Source organism: Pelmatolapia mariae, linkage group LG2 (assembly GCF_036321145.2).
Source record: "Pelmatolapia mariae isolate MD_Pm_ZW linkage group LG2, Pm_UMD_F_2, whole genome shotgun sequence".
Lineage (NCBI taxonomy): Eukaryota > Metazoa > Chordata > Actinopteri > Cichliformes > Cichlidae > Pelmatolapia > Pelmatolapia mariae.
The window spans coordinates 15,990,001-16,009,873 of record NC_086228.1 but is presented as its reverse complement, the minus strand read 5'-3'; the positions used below and the strand labels follow the sequence as shown (position 1 = coordinate 16,009,873).

The 19,873-nt window shown below is 39.9% G+C and overlaps 1 protein-coding gene across 8 annotated transcripts in view; it reads left to right on the top strand.

Moving 5' to 3' along the window:
* rapgef2b (Rap guanine nucleotide exchange factor 2b) overlaps nucleotides 1-19,873 on the top strand; it is a 109,840-nt gene that overhangs the window by 12,697 nt on the left and 77,270 nt on the right. For all 8 annotated transcript variants that reach the window (XM_063493916.1, XM_063493885.1, XM_063493877.1 and 5 more), the window contains exons 2-3: nucleotides 14,785-14,855; nucleotides 17,710-17,766. In XM_063493916.1, the coding sequence (XP_063349986.1) occupies nucleotides 14,785-14,855; nucleotides 17,710-17,766 (128 nt within the window). The remainder of the gene's footprint in view (nucleotides 1-14,784; nucleotides 14,856-17,709; nucleotides 17,767-19,873) is intronic.

Here is a 19,873-nt window from a genome sequence, read left to right as displayed (position 1 = left end):
TGGAACACAACAAAAGCAATTAAAGCAAATACAGACTGCTATAAGCCAATGTTCCAAGAAGACTCAATGAATTGAAACTGTAAACTGGGAAAAAAACAATTAACTGGAGTTTTCTATCCTTCAGCTTTGATTAACTTGAATATGGACAAGAAAAAGGGGGAAATTTCATCTTGTGACTGAAGTCTTTAAAGATCACAATGGTTTGCCATGTTTCTTTTGTAAAACTTCCTCAGGATATAGCCTGAAATCCCCTTCCGTCTGGAGGGGAGGCCTATTTCAGTATGAAGTGAAAGGCCTTGGGTGGGATCATAAGTCAGTTCTGTAAACAGGAAATTTCCATTCAGGACTTAAGTGGGCTTGTTGTGAACCAATGTGGTGCATATACCACACACAAGAAAATCAGTTGTTAAGTTGCGAAACATTTGCAAATCCTAAGCTGGGCTTCAAGAACTGACACTAATGTACAGCTTAATTGTGATTGGATGCTGATACCGCTATTTTCACACAGGAGACATTGTTGGCTTTGTATGCTTAAGTGTCTCTCTGCTGTTGCTTTGTAGCTGTTGTGACCTAAAGTGGCACCTCAGCAGATACATCATCAGCTCTCATTGACTAAAGTGTTTTATTCCCTCCTGTAGCCTTTATTGGAATGGGGGAGGGGGCAGCATTGTTTCTTTGTCTCCTTTGGATTCAGCACCACGGTCACAGCTTTTGAGATAAAAAAGATGAGAAATCACACCTAAAACAGGCAAGCAGCTAGACCCTTCTCCATTGTGATGGCAGACGATGAAAGAGCATAGATGACAATGTTGTTAGCTACTAACAAAGGCAATGGCGCTGGCTCACTCCCAGCTCAGAGGGAACTTGCTGTTCATGTGCTGATAATCCTGCAGCCTGAAGACCCTCTGGAAAAGCTCCAAACATGAGACCACTGACACAGCCAAGGTTGCATTTAAAATCAATTTAGGAATTGAAAGCACAGGATTGCCAAGTGAAAAAGTAAGTCAATTAAGACATTGATTTTTTTTTTCTCTTAAAATATCAAACATGTGTGTTTCATGTCACCTTGAGTGCTACATAGTGTCAATTTTACTTTAATGGGCTTCTATACTAAGAAGCACTTTAAAAGCTTGGGTTCTTTTTTTTCCTGAAGGCTTTCAGTACTGTACTGGGGATGGGAAGTGTGTGCTTTCTGTTGGGTTCACTATAGTATGCCTAAAAAATCAGGACCGTAAGACTGAAACATGTTTAGTCAGCTATTCTTTTGGCAGTTTCTCTTTCTTTTATATGGGTGTGGGTTTTAAATGATATCCACTGAACAGCATCGAAATCCTTCCTCCAAAAGAAGATGGGATTCTACAGGAGATTTCAAACAAACAAACTCCACCGTCCCTCTGGTGACTTTAGCGTGTTTGTGGCCTTGGAGAGCTAATATGCGAAATCTTTGTGAAAGCTGTTTTCTTAGAGATTTTCACTGGTTGTTCCCTAGCAACCAGCAGCTATAGTAGCGTTGCAATGTAGGAATTACTTTCTGCAGGAAGCCATGGGAGAAAGCAGCGGAGATGGAAAAGATTGATTATTGAATTCTTTCAAATGCACCAGGGGGAGGATTGGGATTAATGCTTCTGCGGTTTAGGAATCAACAGCACAGTATTGAGTCCAGGCAGTTGGGGAACCAGTGTTATTCTGCTCCCATTGTCGAAGTCTGGGGGATTTCATTAGTAACTCTCCTCCTGCCTTGGGCTTCTATTTGTGTCAAGTTAATTGGACAGAAGAGGAGGGAAGCTGGAACTGAGTGTTTCTGGATCATTTAGGCCACCAAGCAAGCCATTTGGCTCGGAAAGATTAAAGCCCATCTACACCCTACTTTATCCAGCCTATCCTTTTCTTTTCGTTTTTGCTTTGAGCCCTCGGATTGATCTTTATATGGTGTTGCGTAAGTCTGTGATGATTGCACTGCACCTCTTTGAGGCCTTTGTTTGAGAGAAATGGGGCAGGTTTCATTTGGCTGGACAGTTGGCTTTGTTCCCGGGTACGGACCTGCTACGATGAGGTTCAGTGACAGAGCAGAGAGATCCCTTTGTATCAAGTATTGGTCAAAGACCCCCATTGAGTCCACACTAAACCATTGTTGTGGTTATTGCTAGCTAAAAGAAGTGTGATGGTTTCACCCAGGACATTAGGATTATTAATACTGATTATAAATGGATATTTAGATATACTTGAGTTTTTTTTGTAGTTGTAAAATGAACAAATGAATATTGTGGATCCTCCATAGTTCAAAGTTGGTTCATATTAATCGGGATAAATATGCCATTGATTAAATTAAGCATGATTTTGTGCCCAATATTATCTTTTATGAAACATCACATTTAAAGACATGCAACGATTTATTTGGCATTTTTGCTCCAAAATGATGTGAGTAATTAGTAGTCAAAAAGTTGGCCTGTAGACTAAAGGATTAATTGATCAACACTTGAAGTTCCAAATATAAGAAAATGCGCAAACTGCTTGTATGTATAATATTATACAGAGACCTCCAGGAGAGCCAGCACGTGTCAGTGCTGTGTTTGGAGTTTGGTACAGTGGTTGCCTCTGAATAAGTCTGTGGTCAGTCACATCACTGTGGTAACAAACTGTGTCAGGAGACCACAGACTGGCTGTTGCTTGCATATACAGTGTTTGATTCAGTGACGAAGATGGTCCTGATTTTTAAATCTGGCCCTGTGGGCAACCCAGATGGATATCAAGTTTGATATTCATCCAAAGTCATGCTAAGTGAATTGACGCAACTGGAGAAACGGGTTCTAACACAACACTGTATTTATGAAGATAGAAGTGGATATGACGAGAAAAGAAGCGCAATAGCTGAACTTTTCACCTCAGGATTTAAAATTCTGCCAGTTTGTAACCACTTATACTAGAGCATGTGTTGAATTTTGTTTCAAAGCTTTTAATTGCATTCATTTGTAATCCCACATCCTTGAATTTATTCTTGTGATGCTGTTGATAGCTTTGACTTCCTGCCCTGTGTGGCAGTTCTCTAGTGTTATGGGGTGCAACTGAGTCAGCAAATAACATTTGGTGCTAATTAGATAGCCCTGAGATCCTGTATCAGTGTGGCTTGTGTGGATAATATTAAGCACTAGCAGACTGCTGCAGGAAAGCGAATTCTCACATAAAGAAGAAATCATGTTGTTGATCACCTCAAGGACAGCAGTGCAGTCTTTTGTCCTTGCAGTGTTTACTGCAGCTTCTGAATAAGTAATCGCTGTGTGTGTGCAAAGCAAGAAATTACCCCTTTCTCACCTTGTGCAACTCTCATCTGATAAATCATACTCGTATTGGTTATTTCATAATAAATTCTCTCCACTTGTGAACAATGCAGCTATTTCCCAAATGCTGACCATAAGAACTTCTAAAACTATTTGTATACGTTATTTAAAGATGAGAAAAAATTTCACCTAGTTGGTACTCTTTAAAGAAAAAAAGAAACAGGAGGGTTTTTTTTGTGTTCTTTGTGACAACACTTGTGTTAATAGTGCATGACTAAATATATTTTGAATAGCGGTAGATGGTCATCTGTCAAGGATCATGCACTTCTGTTGGCACATGTTGTGAAAGGACTAAATCTCAGAATAAACAGTGGTTTGTGTTGTTATCTTTATATCTGCATTTGACTCATCATGAAATGCTGCTTGTGTGACACCTTGGTAATGAGACACCTTTTTATAAGTTATCAACTGGGACTTAATCAGCTGACATTAATTTTTTTAATCACTAGAGGTTTTTCTCAATGTGGCTTGAGCAAAAAACAATAAACTTCTTGTTCTTTCTATCAAAAACACTCGGGTGGGTGAGGTATTTATTTTGCAGCATTGTGCTATCTTGCAGCCATCAGATGAGATAGTCAACATTGTGAGATATATTTTAACATGCTGCAGTGATACTCAAGCCCACTCTTTATATAACTTTATCTTTAGAATAGGTTGCTTGAGGTTTGGTGCACAATTCTGTTTGTGGAGGTGCTGGCCAGAATAAATTTGCACACATCCACTGCCAAAACACACATCCATGTAGGTAGGCTGTAGTATTGATCAAAGCAGGGTTGGAAAGGTCAGTTACCCTTCATCCGTTGTTTTGACATACTTACCGCTAACAAAGTTTTGCTAGAGTTCAGTGAAGTGGGCACACTTCCTATTTTTGACATCTTGCAACTCGTAACCAAACTTACAGATGTCCCGCTGCTTCTGCACTCCAGCTTGCATCTGATTTGCATGCATCAGGAGACTGAGAGTGTTTCACCTCTTCAGGGTTTTATGCTGGCAGGCAACTCAAGTAGGTGCTGTTAAGCTCATTCACATGCCTCCCTGAGTCCTGTTCCAACCAGTCACCGTGTCCACCAGCTGCCCTGACCACAGTGGGAAATAAACAGCAGCTCCCAAGTGCTTTTAAATTTTCCCTGTGACTGTTGAGTTGTTCTGCTCCACCGGGCCCTTCAACCTCCCACCATCATTCAGTGGTGTAATTCTATTCAATAAATTACATCAAGCTGGTGTAAAAGTGGAAGTGGAGGCCGTGTGGGTGTATTAGATGCCTTCCTGTTGACAAAAAAAGACTCCTGTCTTCTTCTCAGGCACATCTGAACAGGTGGCAGTGTAGTTCTTTTGTGCAACACTTAAATCTGCATCAGAAGCAAAGAGGAAGAAGGTATGGACCATGTGCTCTGCTAGCTTAAGTTAACCCCAAGTGCTTAATGTTAGTAAGACTGCTAATTAGCTTTGTGTAACATGTGCCAACTTCATTCCGGTGGCACAGGGTTTTAATATAGTCTCAGTGGTACAACACTGGTAATCTGAGGACTTAGCTCCTCCTTTTGATTCAACATTTAGCCTTTTGTACAAGCGACCATTTTTCATTAGTCGACAATGTGAAGAAGTACTTGCTAAATTACACTGAGTAGCATCTTTCCAGCCTTATCTTCATCTTGATTGTTTTTTTCTTTCTTTTTTGTCCGAAGTTAGTAATGTAATGTTTCTTCTATTCTCTAGTTTCACTTCTTACTCTTGCCACATGCAATGTCTTTCCATGAGGGAGGGGAGCAGGCACTCAATGTTTAACATTTGGCCAAAGCAGTCAGCGATAACGGCATAACGTCACTCGTCACTGTGTGACCTTGTTGTAGCCCACAAAGCCTCCACCTGCTCTCTCACACAGGCTAATGGATAAAAATACCCAGCAGATCCCATACTCTCTGTCAATACAGATTCAAGGACAGCTGCTGACCACCCTGTTAACACAGGGAATGTACAAACAAAGACGAGGGAATACACACATGCACACACTAATGCAAACAGCATCATACAGCAGCCCTGAGGAGTATGATGAATGTTGTGCACATTTTGGAATGAGCAGTTTTCATTGGTGTTTTGTCTGCCTGTCAGGGGCAGCTTTTCTCAGTCCCAGTTGACACTGACACAGACATGCTGCAGCGTTTGTGCTGAGCAGACAATATAATGCAATATATTGCCATTAGCAGATACTGCATTGTAGGCAACATGACCCTCCAACCTTCAGCAGTGGCTGTCTGACTCCCAGTGGCCTCTGTACCTTGTTACACTACTCTAGGCAATTTACCACCTCATTCAGCTGGCCTGTCCACTGCATCATTCTCCAGCACTCAATGAAAATTGTTATTGCATCTGCAATGCAGACGTATGCTCTTTATCTGACAGCCACACATCGCTGAGACTAACATTTAATTTCATGCGACGCCATATTATTGTCCAAAAGAACTGCACAGCAGGATTTGTGCTGCTGTTTCTGTGCTTGTTTTTAATGAAAGTGACATTTAGCTGTTGAGCTTAATACTTTATTAAAGTAAGACCTGAAAGACATGACACGGTTTTGAAAATTAGGGCTGTAAATAGAATATTATTTTGAGTTAAACACGTAATGAAAAATAGCAGAAAATAGTAAAAAGAAATTGGATTCCTTTTGTTAAGATTTGGTGTTGTTTTCTGTCCCCTTTACCCAGTCGAATAATGTTATAATGTGATTTATATTGTTAAAATTATGGGGTTACTTATGGTAGCTTGTCTTCTTTTTGTTATTTTCTTCTTTTTTAAAATTTCTAGTCTTCTAAAGATTTTCAAAATACTATTTGATTTGCATGTTTTCATGGTTTCAAAAGCCGAAATTTAGCATTTTGTGTCATTTTTGTTTACAATTACACATAGTAATATTTAAACGTGAGAAAACTTATTAAGTCAGTTGGTTTGGAGTCATTTAACACATACTGACATTGCAACTGTTCTGAGTAATCCATTAAATATTTTATTAAAATATGCTAAACATTCTTTAATTCTGCCTTCATGGATGGTTTACTCAGATGGTTCCTGTATGCCATATAGTACCTGCCATAGGTTAGTGAGGAGTAGGGGATGAGGGGCATGACTAAGATGGCCTCTTTGAACCTTGTGTGTGTCTGTGTGATGTGGACACTGAGATATCTAGCCAGCGCCATGTGAGGAATGCAAGCCTCACCCCGACCTGACACATAAGACGACCCCTGCACAGTCTTGGTAACTGATTCTTCTCTCAATGTGGGGGGACACAGCGGGACAAACCTGGAATGGGTCAAAACTTCCAAGGAATGCTGCGGATCATGATGTGGTATGCGGCTACACAGAAGTGATACCTGAATGACTGACTGAATAAGAGCAAGCTTTAGGAAAGATGCTATCTGGTTATGTCTAAAATACATTTAAAAAAAGAAAAAAAGTTGTATCACAGTTCAAACAGTTGCGAGTTGCATTCCTGCGCCGTCATTATGGTATCCAACCCCGATGGGCTTTTTTTGCATACTAAATCTTTGTTGTCTGCTTCCAACCTTGAAGCGGTCGCAGTAAAGTTCACAGGGTGAAGGTATGGAGAGAGAAGCTCAGCCCGTGGTGACAAATGAGCGATTGTTATAAAACTAGGTCGTCCTCTTTCCCAAGTCGTGGGGGATTAATTTGTGCTTTTTGCAGCTATTTTCTGAAACAGAACAACAACAAATCCTCCCTGCGCAAAGTGCTGTGATTAGGACAGCCTTTGCTTCTCTGGCTGCCAGGGATCAAGATGGTAAGCATCTTAGACAGGGATAGCATAATGAGAGAGAACAGAGCTACAGCTTGTTGCCTGCACATTTGAAACTGCAGTCTTAATGGTCTGAAATTGCATTATTTTAAATCTCACATTCAGATTCTTCTGACATTTCACACACTTTGTCAGCACTTTCAAGGGAAAGTTTTCTTTCCAAAATATGGAAAGTGAAAAACACATTTACATCGTTTTAGCATACGACACATCGACGATAAAATTCCACGTCGATGAATTTTTATGGTCGACATCATCGATTATAGCGACGAATCGCAACCCTAATTAAGATGTTGGTGTGCTCGTACAGCTCAATTTGTACTCGGAGCACGGGTTGCTCCTTGAAACCACCACCCAGGACAGAATGAAGGATCAGGATTTGCCAAATTTCACAGCTTGCCAGTGAGATGTTAGTCACTGTGAAAACTTATTCAGACATGTTCTTTACAAGTTGCCTGGCAGTGCTGACAAAAGTACATATGCTCCACAGCAGGTGGCCACCCTCATTTCTCTCACACTCACTGCGCCTCTGTTTCTCTGTACATTGGCTTGATAACAAGAGCTAAGACACTGGCTAAGAAGAAAAAAAAAACCAAAAACATACCTGTTTGGCATTTTCACAAATTTGGAGACTAAATTAATAATCCATTAAAATGTTAGTTGATTATAAAGGTGCTTAATCAGTGTACTTTTACTTAAATTTAGGTAAGATGGTCGGTTACTTTAATTACAGGGTTAGAAAATGACAAAAAATATTTTCAGATATGAGCATTTGCTTCCTTTCTGGTTGATATTGATTTACATTCAACTTGGCATCACAGAAAACACAATTCATGTGCCACGATTCGAGAACAGCTTGTGGTTTTATTTTTGATATTTGGCTTGGTAAAAGATTAACTGATTAATCAAAAAACGGTAATCCTCTGATACCAAATAATAAAAACTAATCAGAGTAGAATAGATGCTTGCTCCATCTGCTATTTGTGTAACGGGGGGAAAGATTAACACAGAAACAATGCTGAAAGTTGAGGAAGAAGGTATGTTCCTGACTGTCAAATATGCACTTTGCAAGCAGGGTTTTGCCCCACAGGTGAATAGCAGAAATATGCTGTGGTACCTGAAAGCTATCCTCAGAATGCCAGGGTACATGAATTGAATTTTTTTTGTGGTCTGTATTGCTCCACATTCAGTTTCAAAAATCTCAGTTCTCTCAACTTTTATTGTATTTAAACAACATATTACAGGACAGTTCTTCCCTTTAAACAAAAGCATAAAAACAAAATAAACTGAGGATCAGTGCAAAACATTTTTCTTGTCGGGCAGTGAAGACGAGTGCTTGCGGGTACTAATAGCGACAGCTTGAAGATGTAAATGTTAACAAAGGCGACTCTATCATTGATTTACTGTGCTGGGTGACTCAGCGAAGCACTGAGCAAGCAATCGTGTGTCTGGTTTTATGGGTTTACAACATTTAATTGGTCATTTCTTTACAATATATCAACATAGCATCACTATCTACAGTTTGCTCACTCTGTTGACACATATAACCAGATTTTCTTTATCCTGTAACAACGAATGCTTCTATCCATAGAGTTCGAAAGTTTGAATCATCTGCATGTGTATTTATGTGTTTATAACCAAAACTCTGATATCATGCAGCTGTCTGAAATCCATTGCTTCAAGAGAAATGAGCTGCCCTTCTAAACTTCATCTAGGGTGGTTAGATAGTCAGAAAAGTGTAATCTTAAAAGAAGTAACAAAGGGCAGCACCAAGTGTAAGATAAGGATAAAACTGTCATCATGAAATCATGCAATGCTACTCAAGAATATGAATCTGGAAAGACTAGGTTCCCCTTTTAAGAAGGACACTTGCTGTTAACTTGAAAAAACGTGTTCTACATAAACATGAATCTGTTCAAAAACTATCTGAACATCCATCAGGATACTCGGGCATCAGAAATGTCCTTTGCTTCCCTACCAGAGCCTCTTTTGTTTACCTCTCCCACAGTGTCTCATTGTTTTTGAAATGTTTCAGCCCCTTTCTTTGATGTTTCTCTGCAGTGGGTGATAGATGAATGCAGAGGTCTGCTATCTGCACTCAGCCAGAGCCAGTTGAATAAATGGACTGGCCATTTGTGTCACAGTGAAAGGGCCTGACCAAAGGAGAGCTTCCTGTGTGCTGAACAGACACTGTGGTGTTAAGAGATAAGAAAGGTGGAGGTTTTCCCTAACTGTCGTTTAGGATGCAGAGCTGTTTGAGGTAATCCAAAAGATATTTAAATTGTAGTATTAATCACTGATAATTGTCTCATCTTTTATTAAGCATGTGCTTAATATTCTGTTCTCCCAGCTTGTCAAATGTGAAGGTTTATTACATTTTTCAGGTATCTTAATCGAAACCAAACGTAGGGTTTTGACAGCTTAGTCACTAAAATACCTGAGAACATCTTTCACCGAGGTCGATGTACTGATTTTTATTTATTTATTTATTTTTATGGAGTTACCCAGATCCATGTTAAAATTTAATGGGTGCTTCTTTTGTCCATTCTGCACCTATCATATCATTTTAATGAATTTAAGCGTCTTTGTTTTTGAGAACATAAACACCAGTGACACGCCTGCTCTTTCACTCTGATGGAGGAATGAGCTCATTCATTCACGATGAGGTCATGAGATGGTACCTGATGTGGTAAAACCTGTCAGAAAGGAATTTGTTCCGTCAGACTTGCAAGCGCATAAATTAGTCCTTTAATTGACTTGTTGATTAACAAAAAAAAAAGGCATCTCGACTGTTGTTGCCAAAGACATGAGGTTGATATCAAGGAAATGCTGTACTCACTACTGTCTCGTGCTATACATAGTTTTCAAGAGTTTTAGGTCTAAAATAAATTGATTGTGTTTTGCTTTCCCGTCACTCGTGTCATGTGTGTTATGCAGCAAAACAATTCTTTTACCCCTCAGGTCACCGATACAGCCGTTTCTCGGTATTATCTTTTTCCTAATGTATTGCATTTGTTTTTACTGCAACTTCCAGTTGTTTTAGGTTATGGGAAACCTCAGTGAAAATAAGGCAGGAAAAACATCACAACTTCCTTGACCTCCCTCTGCACACTGAATGCTTTGCCACTCAACAGGCTGGCAACAGGCCCGACAGTGCACCCTTTCCCTCTGGGGCCTTACATAAGGGGCGGAAAATGGAAGCTGCTTGGTGTGTGTGTGTGTGTGTGTGTGTGTGTTTGCAAGCCTAAAACTAGGAAGACAAGGCCTGCTATTGTTTAATTTGTATCCTGCAGAGGAAATGCCTCCACTCGTCTTACTGCATTGCACTGCTACCATCTGTCTTACAAATGACTCTGTAGAGTGATGACATATTGTGTTACGTCAGGGAAATAACTGAGGGACTTCACAAAGAGGTTCAGTGGCAGTATGTAAATGGTATGTGAGGAACGTCGTGGCTAGTTTTGCACAAACAGCTTTGAAGTATCCCCGGGGCTTTATAGAGCACAAACAGCGTCTTGGTATGTTTTTCCTCCTGTGGGGGCCACCTGTGTTCTTGGAAGGATTAGTTTTGAAAAGGAAGGGGGAGGGATTAGATGGCGTCACTGAGTGCAGCCTGGGAGTTTGAGCTGCCAGAAGTTTTTGAGTTTTTTTTCTTTTCTTTTAAAAAAAAAAAAATGAACAAGCTTTGTCTTCAGACAAACAATGAGGAGAATTTTTGGCTAGATGCAGCCTTCATCAGCATGTCCTAGTTTCTGCTGCCCACTGCTCTTTCCTTCCTGTCTCTGTTCGAGGAGAGTGGCTGAGACGAAGGATCAACAGAGCAGTAAAAGAGTATGAAGCAAGCATCACCTAAATGATGAAAGTTTATATCAAAGGGCCTTCATTTTGATTTTGGATCTAGGAGAAAGAATGATAATAAAATCAGCTTTTACAAGTCTGTGCAAAGGCTTCAAATAGTGAAATAAAACAAATTAATTTTATTAAAAAGCACCGTTTGGTTTGAATTTGATGCCATGGTCCACGCTCTGAAACTTTCATTTATCGTTTTCCTGTGTACTTTGTGGTGATCGTGTTTGGCTCAGTGTAAATAGAGACCAGTATTAGAAAGAAAATCCAACCGGAAAATGTAAGGCTCAGGGAGTGGAAAAGATGGGGTCCATTACATTCTTTCCATACGGTCAATCTAAAATATTTGAGACTGAAGCCACAATTGATGGTTCTGCATATTTCTTTCTGCTAGGCTGTGTTTCAGTGGCGCTGTTTTATTCACTGTTATGTCACTGTGAAAAGGAGGTTTAAAAAAACCCTGCAACCCTGCCATCTAGTGGTGTCTTTTGGTTTGAATTCTGTGTCTATGCTTAAGTTAGAGCAGTTATTATTAGTATTTTATTTTTTATTAAACCAGTATATGCTAAATGTTCCCCAAACCAAGATGGAACAAATAAATTAGTATTTTCTATATATTTTTCCCTTTATTCTTTACTTTATTGTAAAGCACAAAGTGGCAGTGAGAAGAGGAACAATAATGCAAACAGTGCAACCAAGTTCCTGTTTGGAGGTATTTGTGGTTCCTCATGATGTTGCTGTTGCGTGGTTTGTGTTTTTACCACTGCAAAGCCACCAACATGCATTGTAAATATAATGACCTAATGTGTCAGAAGGTCATGCATACACGCAATGTTACAGAATTTGCAACAAAAGGCTGTATAAGAAAACTAGAGTTTTCTTTAACGTAATGTAAAGAAATGTCTTTAGTGGTTGCTGCTTTTGTGGTGTGCAGGTAGCACATAGGATGAGTTTGGCTGACAAGGATTTGCAGTATGGGAAGATTTGATTTAAATTTTCATAAAAGTTAGTTTTGGTTTAGGCAAAATTCATAAACTACTTTTATCTCCAGTAACTAAGTAAGTGCGGATTTGTGTTATTTGAATGAGGGTGTACCTTTGTGCCCTCGGTGAACCTGGTGAATCAAAGTTGTAGTTCTCCTTCCAGCCAGTAGGTGGCAGTAGATGTCTGATCATTATGCTTGTTGGACCGTGACTCCTGTTCATTGTGTTTCTGACCACAGACACAGTGAACATAAGGATTTGGTTAGCGGGGATATCACAGTGTGATGTAATAGGGCTAGGCAACCCTCAGGGTAAATCGAGTTTCTGTTTGTGTCCGTTTTATGAAGACCAAACCCAAATTTTAAAAACAGTTTGGGTCTGACTTGATATATATGTGCTGTTTCATGAAAGCCTGAATATTTATTGACAGCCCTCGGGGATCACTGTAAGTAAAGATTGCAGGCTTAACCTCACTTTCTCTTAGCTGAGAGTTGGATCTTTTCGGGATCAGCTGCTTAACTTGGAACTTAATAAATGGATTAAAAAGCAGAACATTTTGGTTCATTTTGCCTTTTCCTTTTTAGAGTTTAATTACTCTTCTTTCCCCATTTCTTTTGCCTACCTATGTTTTGTTTTTTGTTTTTGTTTTTTTTGTGTTTTTTTTTTTTTTCACGGCCCCATCCGAGCCCCTCCCATATGGCTGTGTTCCCCCAGAGAAGCTGGAGGAGAGGTGGATAGGGAGGTCTGGGCGTCTTTGCTTAGGCTGCAGGCCCTGGATAAACGGCAGAAGATGGATGGATGTTTTTTTGTTTTTTGTTTTTTGTTTTTTTTCCCTATACATTTTTTTTTTTTTTTTTTTTTTTTTTTTGTAAATTTTTGCTCCGATTTAACTCTACCTAGTACCCCAGCTTTGGGCCAAACTACTCTAGTTTCTATATTTTGCTTATAGTTTTGATGATAAAAATGCTAAAATTATTCACTTGAAACAAAAAAAAATGTTTATACAAAGGCTTGTAACACTGAGGCTCCTCTGACACTGCCCTCCTCTTCTGCTGACACATTTTGTGACACCAATTCAGCACAAACTGTGTCATTCAGCATTTGCGACCAGCATTTCATAAAATTTTCAATAAGCTGATCGTTGTTGCTCTCAGAAACATAACCCAGACACAGGGTGTCCATTCTGTGTCGCTTCATTCGCGTGTTTATGTGTCTGGTTGGGTCTTAACACAGTCTCTCTGTTATCCCGTCACTCTGCTGTCGGCATATCCACCTCCAGTTGCCGCCGACAAAGGCTTCCCAGTGGCTTCGACCAGCAATGCACCACAAACGCACACACAGTTTGTGCCCCAGTGTGTGCCAGTAGACAGTGGAGTAGCTGTGCAGCCTGCCAGCTCCCAGTGAGGGCCACTTTGTTTCACCTCTGGCTTGGACTCCTGCCAGACAATCTGAGAGTCAGTCACTGGGTCAATTAATGAAGTAATTGAATTGGGAGTTTATAGTTATTCAGTGGAGCTCTTTTTATATATATATTTTTCCTATGTGAGGTGCTTTATTGCTTTCTGTTCCAGTGTTCTCTTATGCAAGTCACTGTCACCGCCCGTGTGAAATGTTGTCTGCCATTCAAGTACCCTGTTTGTCTGCTGCAGCATCAATGATCAGCATTTTAATAGGGTGTCTATGGGCTCTTTGAGACATTAAGACTTTTTTTTAAAGTATGCATTTACTAATAAAAGGCCTTAGAAAATTCAAATTCATTTTGGATGAGTCTCAAATGTCTTTAGTCTCACCACTGTGAGATTTTTCCAGCACACAATGCTGTTGTTTTGTCCCTCTGTACACATTTAGATTGTGCACTGGGAGTGCATCATTGAGGCTGTACTTTACACATCAAAAATCCCCTTTTTATGTTCTTTATATGTGTGCAAAAGCAGTTATGACGATTTGTCCTGTGGCCTGCCAGGCTTGTAATATACTGAGAGGAACCCTGTGGATGAGGATGACAAAGGAGGCTTCGCTAGCCTCACTAGCCAATTTACACAACAATAATGTTCCTAAACGTAACCAAACGATGCCATTTTTGTCTTACTTTCCTTAAAAAGGTCTGAATTTACCTTAAAATTTCAACTTTAATGTGAATAATGGTGAATAATTTTGTTTCTATTTTATTCAATTAAAAAAATAAGTAATGTTGCGGTTGGTTGATTTGAATATTGAGTAAGTGCTTCTTTTTAAGCAATCAGTGTGGCCTGAGCTTTTAAAGCCCTTTGTTAAAGAAGGAAATCAATTATTTACAGGTTCCATTGTTTCAATAATCTTTTGGTTTTCTGTGTTTTATACAGTAAAAGTTTCTTTGACTTCTGGATTATTTTCTTGATATAACAGACATTGACTGTCAATTTTGGAAACAGTTTTGAGCATTTCTCATAATTTTGTAATATTTTACAGACAAAATGGAAAATAGGAAGGGGGGGGAGTTTATTAAGAAAAGGTTGTCTGAATGGACCGATGACGAAGATTAACGACCCTTTTGTGCCATCACTTTGAAGCTAGAGCTGCAACTACCATTTTATTTTCACATTATTTCACATTTTCATGCATTTCACACTAAATTGTAATTAATCAACTTCCAGAGTGCAAAGAGACATTAAGTCATATTTTATCTGAGCACTGGTCCAAACCCTGGTCAACTTAGAATTGAAGTTAGTGGAACTATGAGTAGAAACTGTTTGTTTGGTGTGGCTACTGCCAGTTAATTTTCTATCGATCACTTCTCTGATCAATAAGCTAAAATATGTATGTTCTTCTTTCTCAGGACCTGGAGATCGTCTACTCTTATCTCCATGGGATGGAAGCCTTATCCAACCTGCGAGAGCACCAGTTGAGGTGAGTCTCTGCACACCTCCTCTGTACTTAATTAACATTTCCTGAAGCTTGATATTCCCATTGCATGAATTTAAAATTCAAATTAATGCGTGGTGACAACTCCACAGTGTATGCTGCATTGTTGTCAGGGGTGGAAAATTAACATTGAACCACTAGCTATGCTGTATGCTATTGAGCTACTTCTATTTTTTTGTAATCCAGGAGTCAGTGCACCCTCCAACAGCATACTTATTGGAATTTATTTTTTAGACTATAATTTACAATAAGCATCCAAGTGCAGTTATTACTATAGTACATCTTTATGGTCGGTCTCTAGCATCTTAAACCAGCATATTTATTATTCAGTTTTAAGTACTTGAGGACCTTTGAGTCTTTCTTCATAACACAGAATAACATATGTTCATTCTTCATATATTAACTGGCTGGAACTTCATTTTTAACAAATGGACATAAATATCACTACATTTTAGTGAGCTTCTCATTTCAACAGTCAAGAATGTATTTTGTAATATTTCTTTAAAGTTGACCTGCTTTTCTTATTTTCAGTTTTTGACATACAGCTTATTTTATGATGGATCTCGATGGTTTGAGTTGGTGCACCAGCTGAAATGAGCCATTTTGGCTCCTCTGTCTTCTCAAGAGGACAAATAAAAGGATTTTTCTCCTTCAGATAAAAATAAATGATACCTTCCATCAGACTCTTAAATCTTGATTATTACCAGCCTCAATACCACTTATCCATGCCCAGCTGCTAAAACTGCAGAAGTAATTTTTTCTCTTCCCAGTTGTATAAATGTCTGTTTGAAACTTTAGCCAGCATCTAAAGTATCTGCTATGACTAAACTGTAAACTGACTAAATGACTAAAGCGAAGTCATTGTTGCACTTTTCCCCTAATAATCTGTACCTATACCCGACCGGGTCCCCGTGAGGCCGTACTCTCTGCTGAAACCTTGAAGTAATGAGCCCGCCCTGCTCTACCGTTCATGCGTCAGTTTGCCTTTTGCTCCTCCATCTTCTCTGCCTGGCACACACTTTCCAAACACTGCATGTCAGAAGTCTGTTCCCAGCATGCCTCGTGTGCATACATGTGGATTATACTAGCAAGGGAACAATGTGGCGGTGCATGACCCACGAGCTAGAACATTCCACTGTGTGACCCCTCAGAGGCCTCCCGCCCAGCACTAACCCCTCTCCCTCCTCCTTGTTTTGGATCGTACAGAAAAGGAATGTCCCCGTAGTCCCACAGACCAACCCCTCTTGCCAACTTCAGTTTCAGTAACTTTAAAAAAAAAAGAAAAGAAAAAGCTCCCAGCCAGACATCCCACTAACGATAGGATTATATTATACTTCTGTTGTCTGAACATTTTGGGAGGAATGTGTTGTTTTTCTTCTGTGGTCCTTTTTCACAGTAACTTGTTTTTCTTGAGCTGGGATTGTTTTTAGGTCTTTATATAAAGAGGCTACAACATGCTGTCCACCCGCAGCTGTTTTTGAAAGCGTTTGTGTTTTGATCAGTTACTGTTTACTACAGTTGTTTGCATGTAATGTTGAAGAGCGTTTGTCTTCTCTATACAGGCATCTGGGGAAAGCCTGACATGAATGGACTTAAAGTGAAAATGTTTCGATTCCAGAATTTAGAACATAAAAAAATGAAATATATATACAGTTATAAAAGAACTTACTGCACAAAAAGAATACAAGAAGCTGTGAGGCTGGATTTTTAAGGGCAGAGTTATGTTTAAAGATTATAATATTATCAAATATATTTTTTTGCCTCTGTACAGGCAACAAGAATGCCAGACTGTCTGTTCTTCCCAGGCCCAGAAGCTGGATATATCAGGAATTCCTTCAGGGAATTCCTTCATATTTGCTACAGACATCCACTTGGACTCGGGCAATAAATTGTGCATAAGACATGCAACCACAGATCATGTTTGATGGTGTTAAAAAAATAAATAAATAAATGCGTAAAAGTACAACTGGGTAAAAATCGAGAAAGAGACAATTTAACCAGTGGTGCAGTGGGACAAAATAGTCAATGTGTGCTTTATTTTAGAGGACATACCAATACATACTCACTCTGCTTTTGTTAAGTAAGAAAGTAAATCACTACAGTGGCTTAGCTTAAACGTCGATGCGTAAAACTTACCTTTCCAGTATCTTTAGAAAGGAATCTTCCAGATGCAAATGTAAATGTTTCACTGAATTAAGTTTAAAAGTAACAATTATGTAATTGGTGATCAATAAGTTAAAATACCATAAAGCATACCCAAATAAAAAAGGGGATTTTTAAAGCTTTAATTTTCAGCAAATTTAATGCCCTGACATAAACAAATGTTTCTCTGCAGTTTGAGGATAAAGCTATCTCGCCATATTTTATAAGGAACAAGGATTGTAGTCTTTATGTTGTAGATCTGCCTAGAAAAGAAGATTTGTCATACCAGTTATATACCAAGTATAATTTAACCAAGAAAAATTAGAAAATTATGAGGCAAAAACAACTCACTTCACCTATCAGCAAAAGCCTCAATAGACCATAATGCAATGCAACAACCAGAACCATACGCTGTGAACTGGTTAACATGGACAAGCTTGCAACTCTTTATAACTCCCAGCACTCTAAATTTTAATTATAATCAGCAGAAGGTTTTCTGACTGTCAGTGACTGTTGCTAAAGGTGACTCTAGGATATGCAGAAATTTGCTAGTTATAGATTTATAATAAATGGTAAATGGCCTGTATTTGTATAGCGCTTTAATAACATAACATTTGATCATAAATTCACTCAAACACAAATATGAGGCCTAACTGTGATTCTTTCTTCCCTCTGTTTCCTCTCTCTCTCTCTGCAGGATCATGTGTGAGACGGTGCGTTATGAGAGACATGAGGCCAATGAAGTGCTATACTAGTAAGTACTGTCTCTGTCTGCTTGGGTATTCATAATATTTGTCCAGAGCCGCATGAACAAAGCAAAAAACGATGGGTAGACAATGTAACAGTATTTTCAGTTCTTTGTAATCAAAGCACCCTTTGCTTCAGCATACAAATCGGTGTTATTGATGGGAAGAAACATGCCGACTGCATACAGAAGAGTGACCCCGGTGACTTAATAAAAATAAATGTCATTAAAGTGCAGAAGCGGTATGAGGCAGATCACTCTATAGCACAACTGAAGGATAGCAAACATAGAAATGATATCCAGTCATATTTCAGTGCGATTCAATAAGTGACTGATCTAAATTGTCAACGAAAGCTGGAATAGCTCTTAAAAGCATTTTCTTCAGTTTGGAGAGAGCCAGCAAGGCAATAGTGGTGATGCTTACATGCTTCCTCCTGTGAGCTATCTGTTTGGATGGTTAATGTGATCAGAAAGCTGCATTGACAGCTTTCAGAGCGTGCGTGTGTGTTGGATCCATTTTGCAAAAGCTGGCACAACTGTGGTAAGCACAAAACACACACAGTGTTTGACTGCTGTCACTTATCGAAGTCTTCCAAACACCCAGAGTGAGAATTAAGACAGTTAATTAACTCTGTCAGTGTCTCGGGGGGGGGGGGGGGGGGGGGGGGGGGGGGCTACAGAGGGGACAACATCCCTTTTCCTGCCTTCATATCCCCCGTGTGTGTGTGTGTGTGTAATTGTTTGTGTGTGTTGGTGGATGGTGTGGAAGAGTCAGCACCTCATTAGAAGCCCACTTGGCAGTGGGGGAGCTGATTAAACAATAGGAATGCAGATTAAATGGTGGCCACAGTACAGTCCAGCTTCAGCAAGATTCCTTTAGGTGCCCCACACCACTTACTGTACACACACTCAGAAACACTAAGGCTACGTCCACACTAATGCGTTTTCTCTCTGTTTTGGCCTCCCGTCCACACTGAGACGGCGTTTTTGCTCAAGTAAGGCTACGTCCACGCTAATGCGTTTTCGTTTGAAAACAGGCATATATATATATATATATATATATATATACATAAAAGTCACTTATTAATAAATAGCTGAAAAGAACATGTGCAAGAAGGGTGTAGCTGTTGCAGTAAACAGTGTGTTAAGTGGATGAGTTGTACAGGGAGATGGCCACAGGCAGGAATGATTTCCTGTGTCGTTCAGTGGTGCTTTTCGGTAATCTCAGTCTTTCACTGAACGTGCTCCTGTGACTGACCAGCATGTCATGGAGTGGGTGGGAGGTGTTATCCAACATTGTCTTTATCTTGGACAGCATCCGCCTCTCCGACACCACCTTGAGGGAGTCCAGCTCCATCCCCACAACATTACTGGCCTTACGAATCAGTTTATCGAGTCTATTGGCATCTGCGACCCTCAGCCTGCTCCCCCAGCATGCCACAGCATAGAGGATCGCACTGGCCATAACAGACTCATAGAAAATCCTGAGCATTTTCTGGCAGATGTTGAAGGACCTCAGTCACCTCAAAAAATAGAGACGACTCTGGCCCTTTCTGTAAAGTGCTGTGGTGTTTGTAGCCCAGTCCAGTTTATTGTCAATGTGTACTCCAAGGTATTTATAGTCCTCCACAATGTCAACACTGACCCCCTGGATTGAAACAGGGGTCAAGTGTTTCCTGGTCTTCCTGAAGTCCACTATCAATTCCTTAGTCTTTGCCACGTTGAGCTGCAGATGATTCTGCTCACACCACGTGACAAAGGAGTCGACCACAGCCAGGTACTCTGTCTCATCATCCCTGCTGATACATCCAACCACCGCGGAGTCATCAGAAAACTTCTGAAGATGGCAGGTCTCTGTGCAGTGGCTGAAGTCTGTGGTGTAGAGGGTGAAGAGGAAGGGGGAGAGGACAGTCCCTTGTGGTGCCCCTGTGTTGCTGATTACCTTGTCAGACACACACTGTGGGAGACGTACATATTGTGGTCTTCCTGTCAGGTAATCAACAATCCAGGACACCAGAGAAGCATCCACCTGCATCGTTGTTAACTTATCACCCAGGAGGGTCGGCCTGATGGTGTTGAAAGCACTGGAAAAGTCAAAAAACATGACCCTCACAGT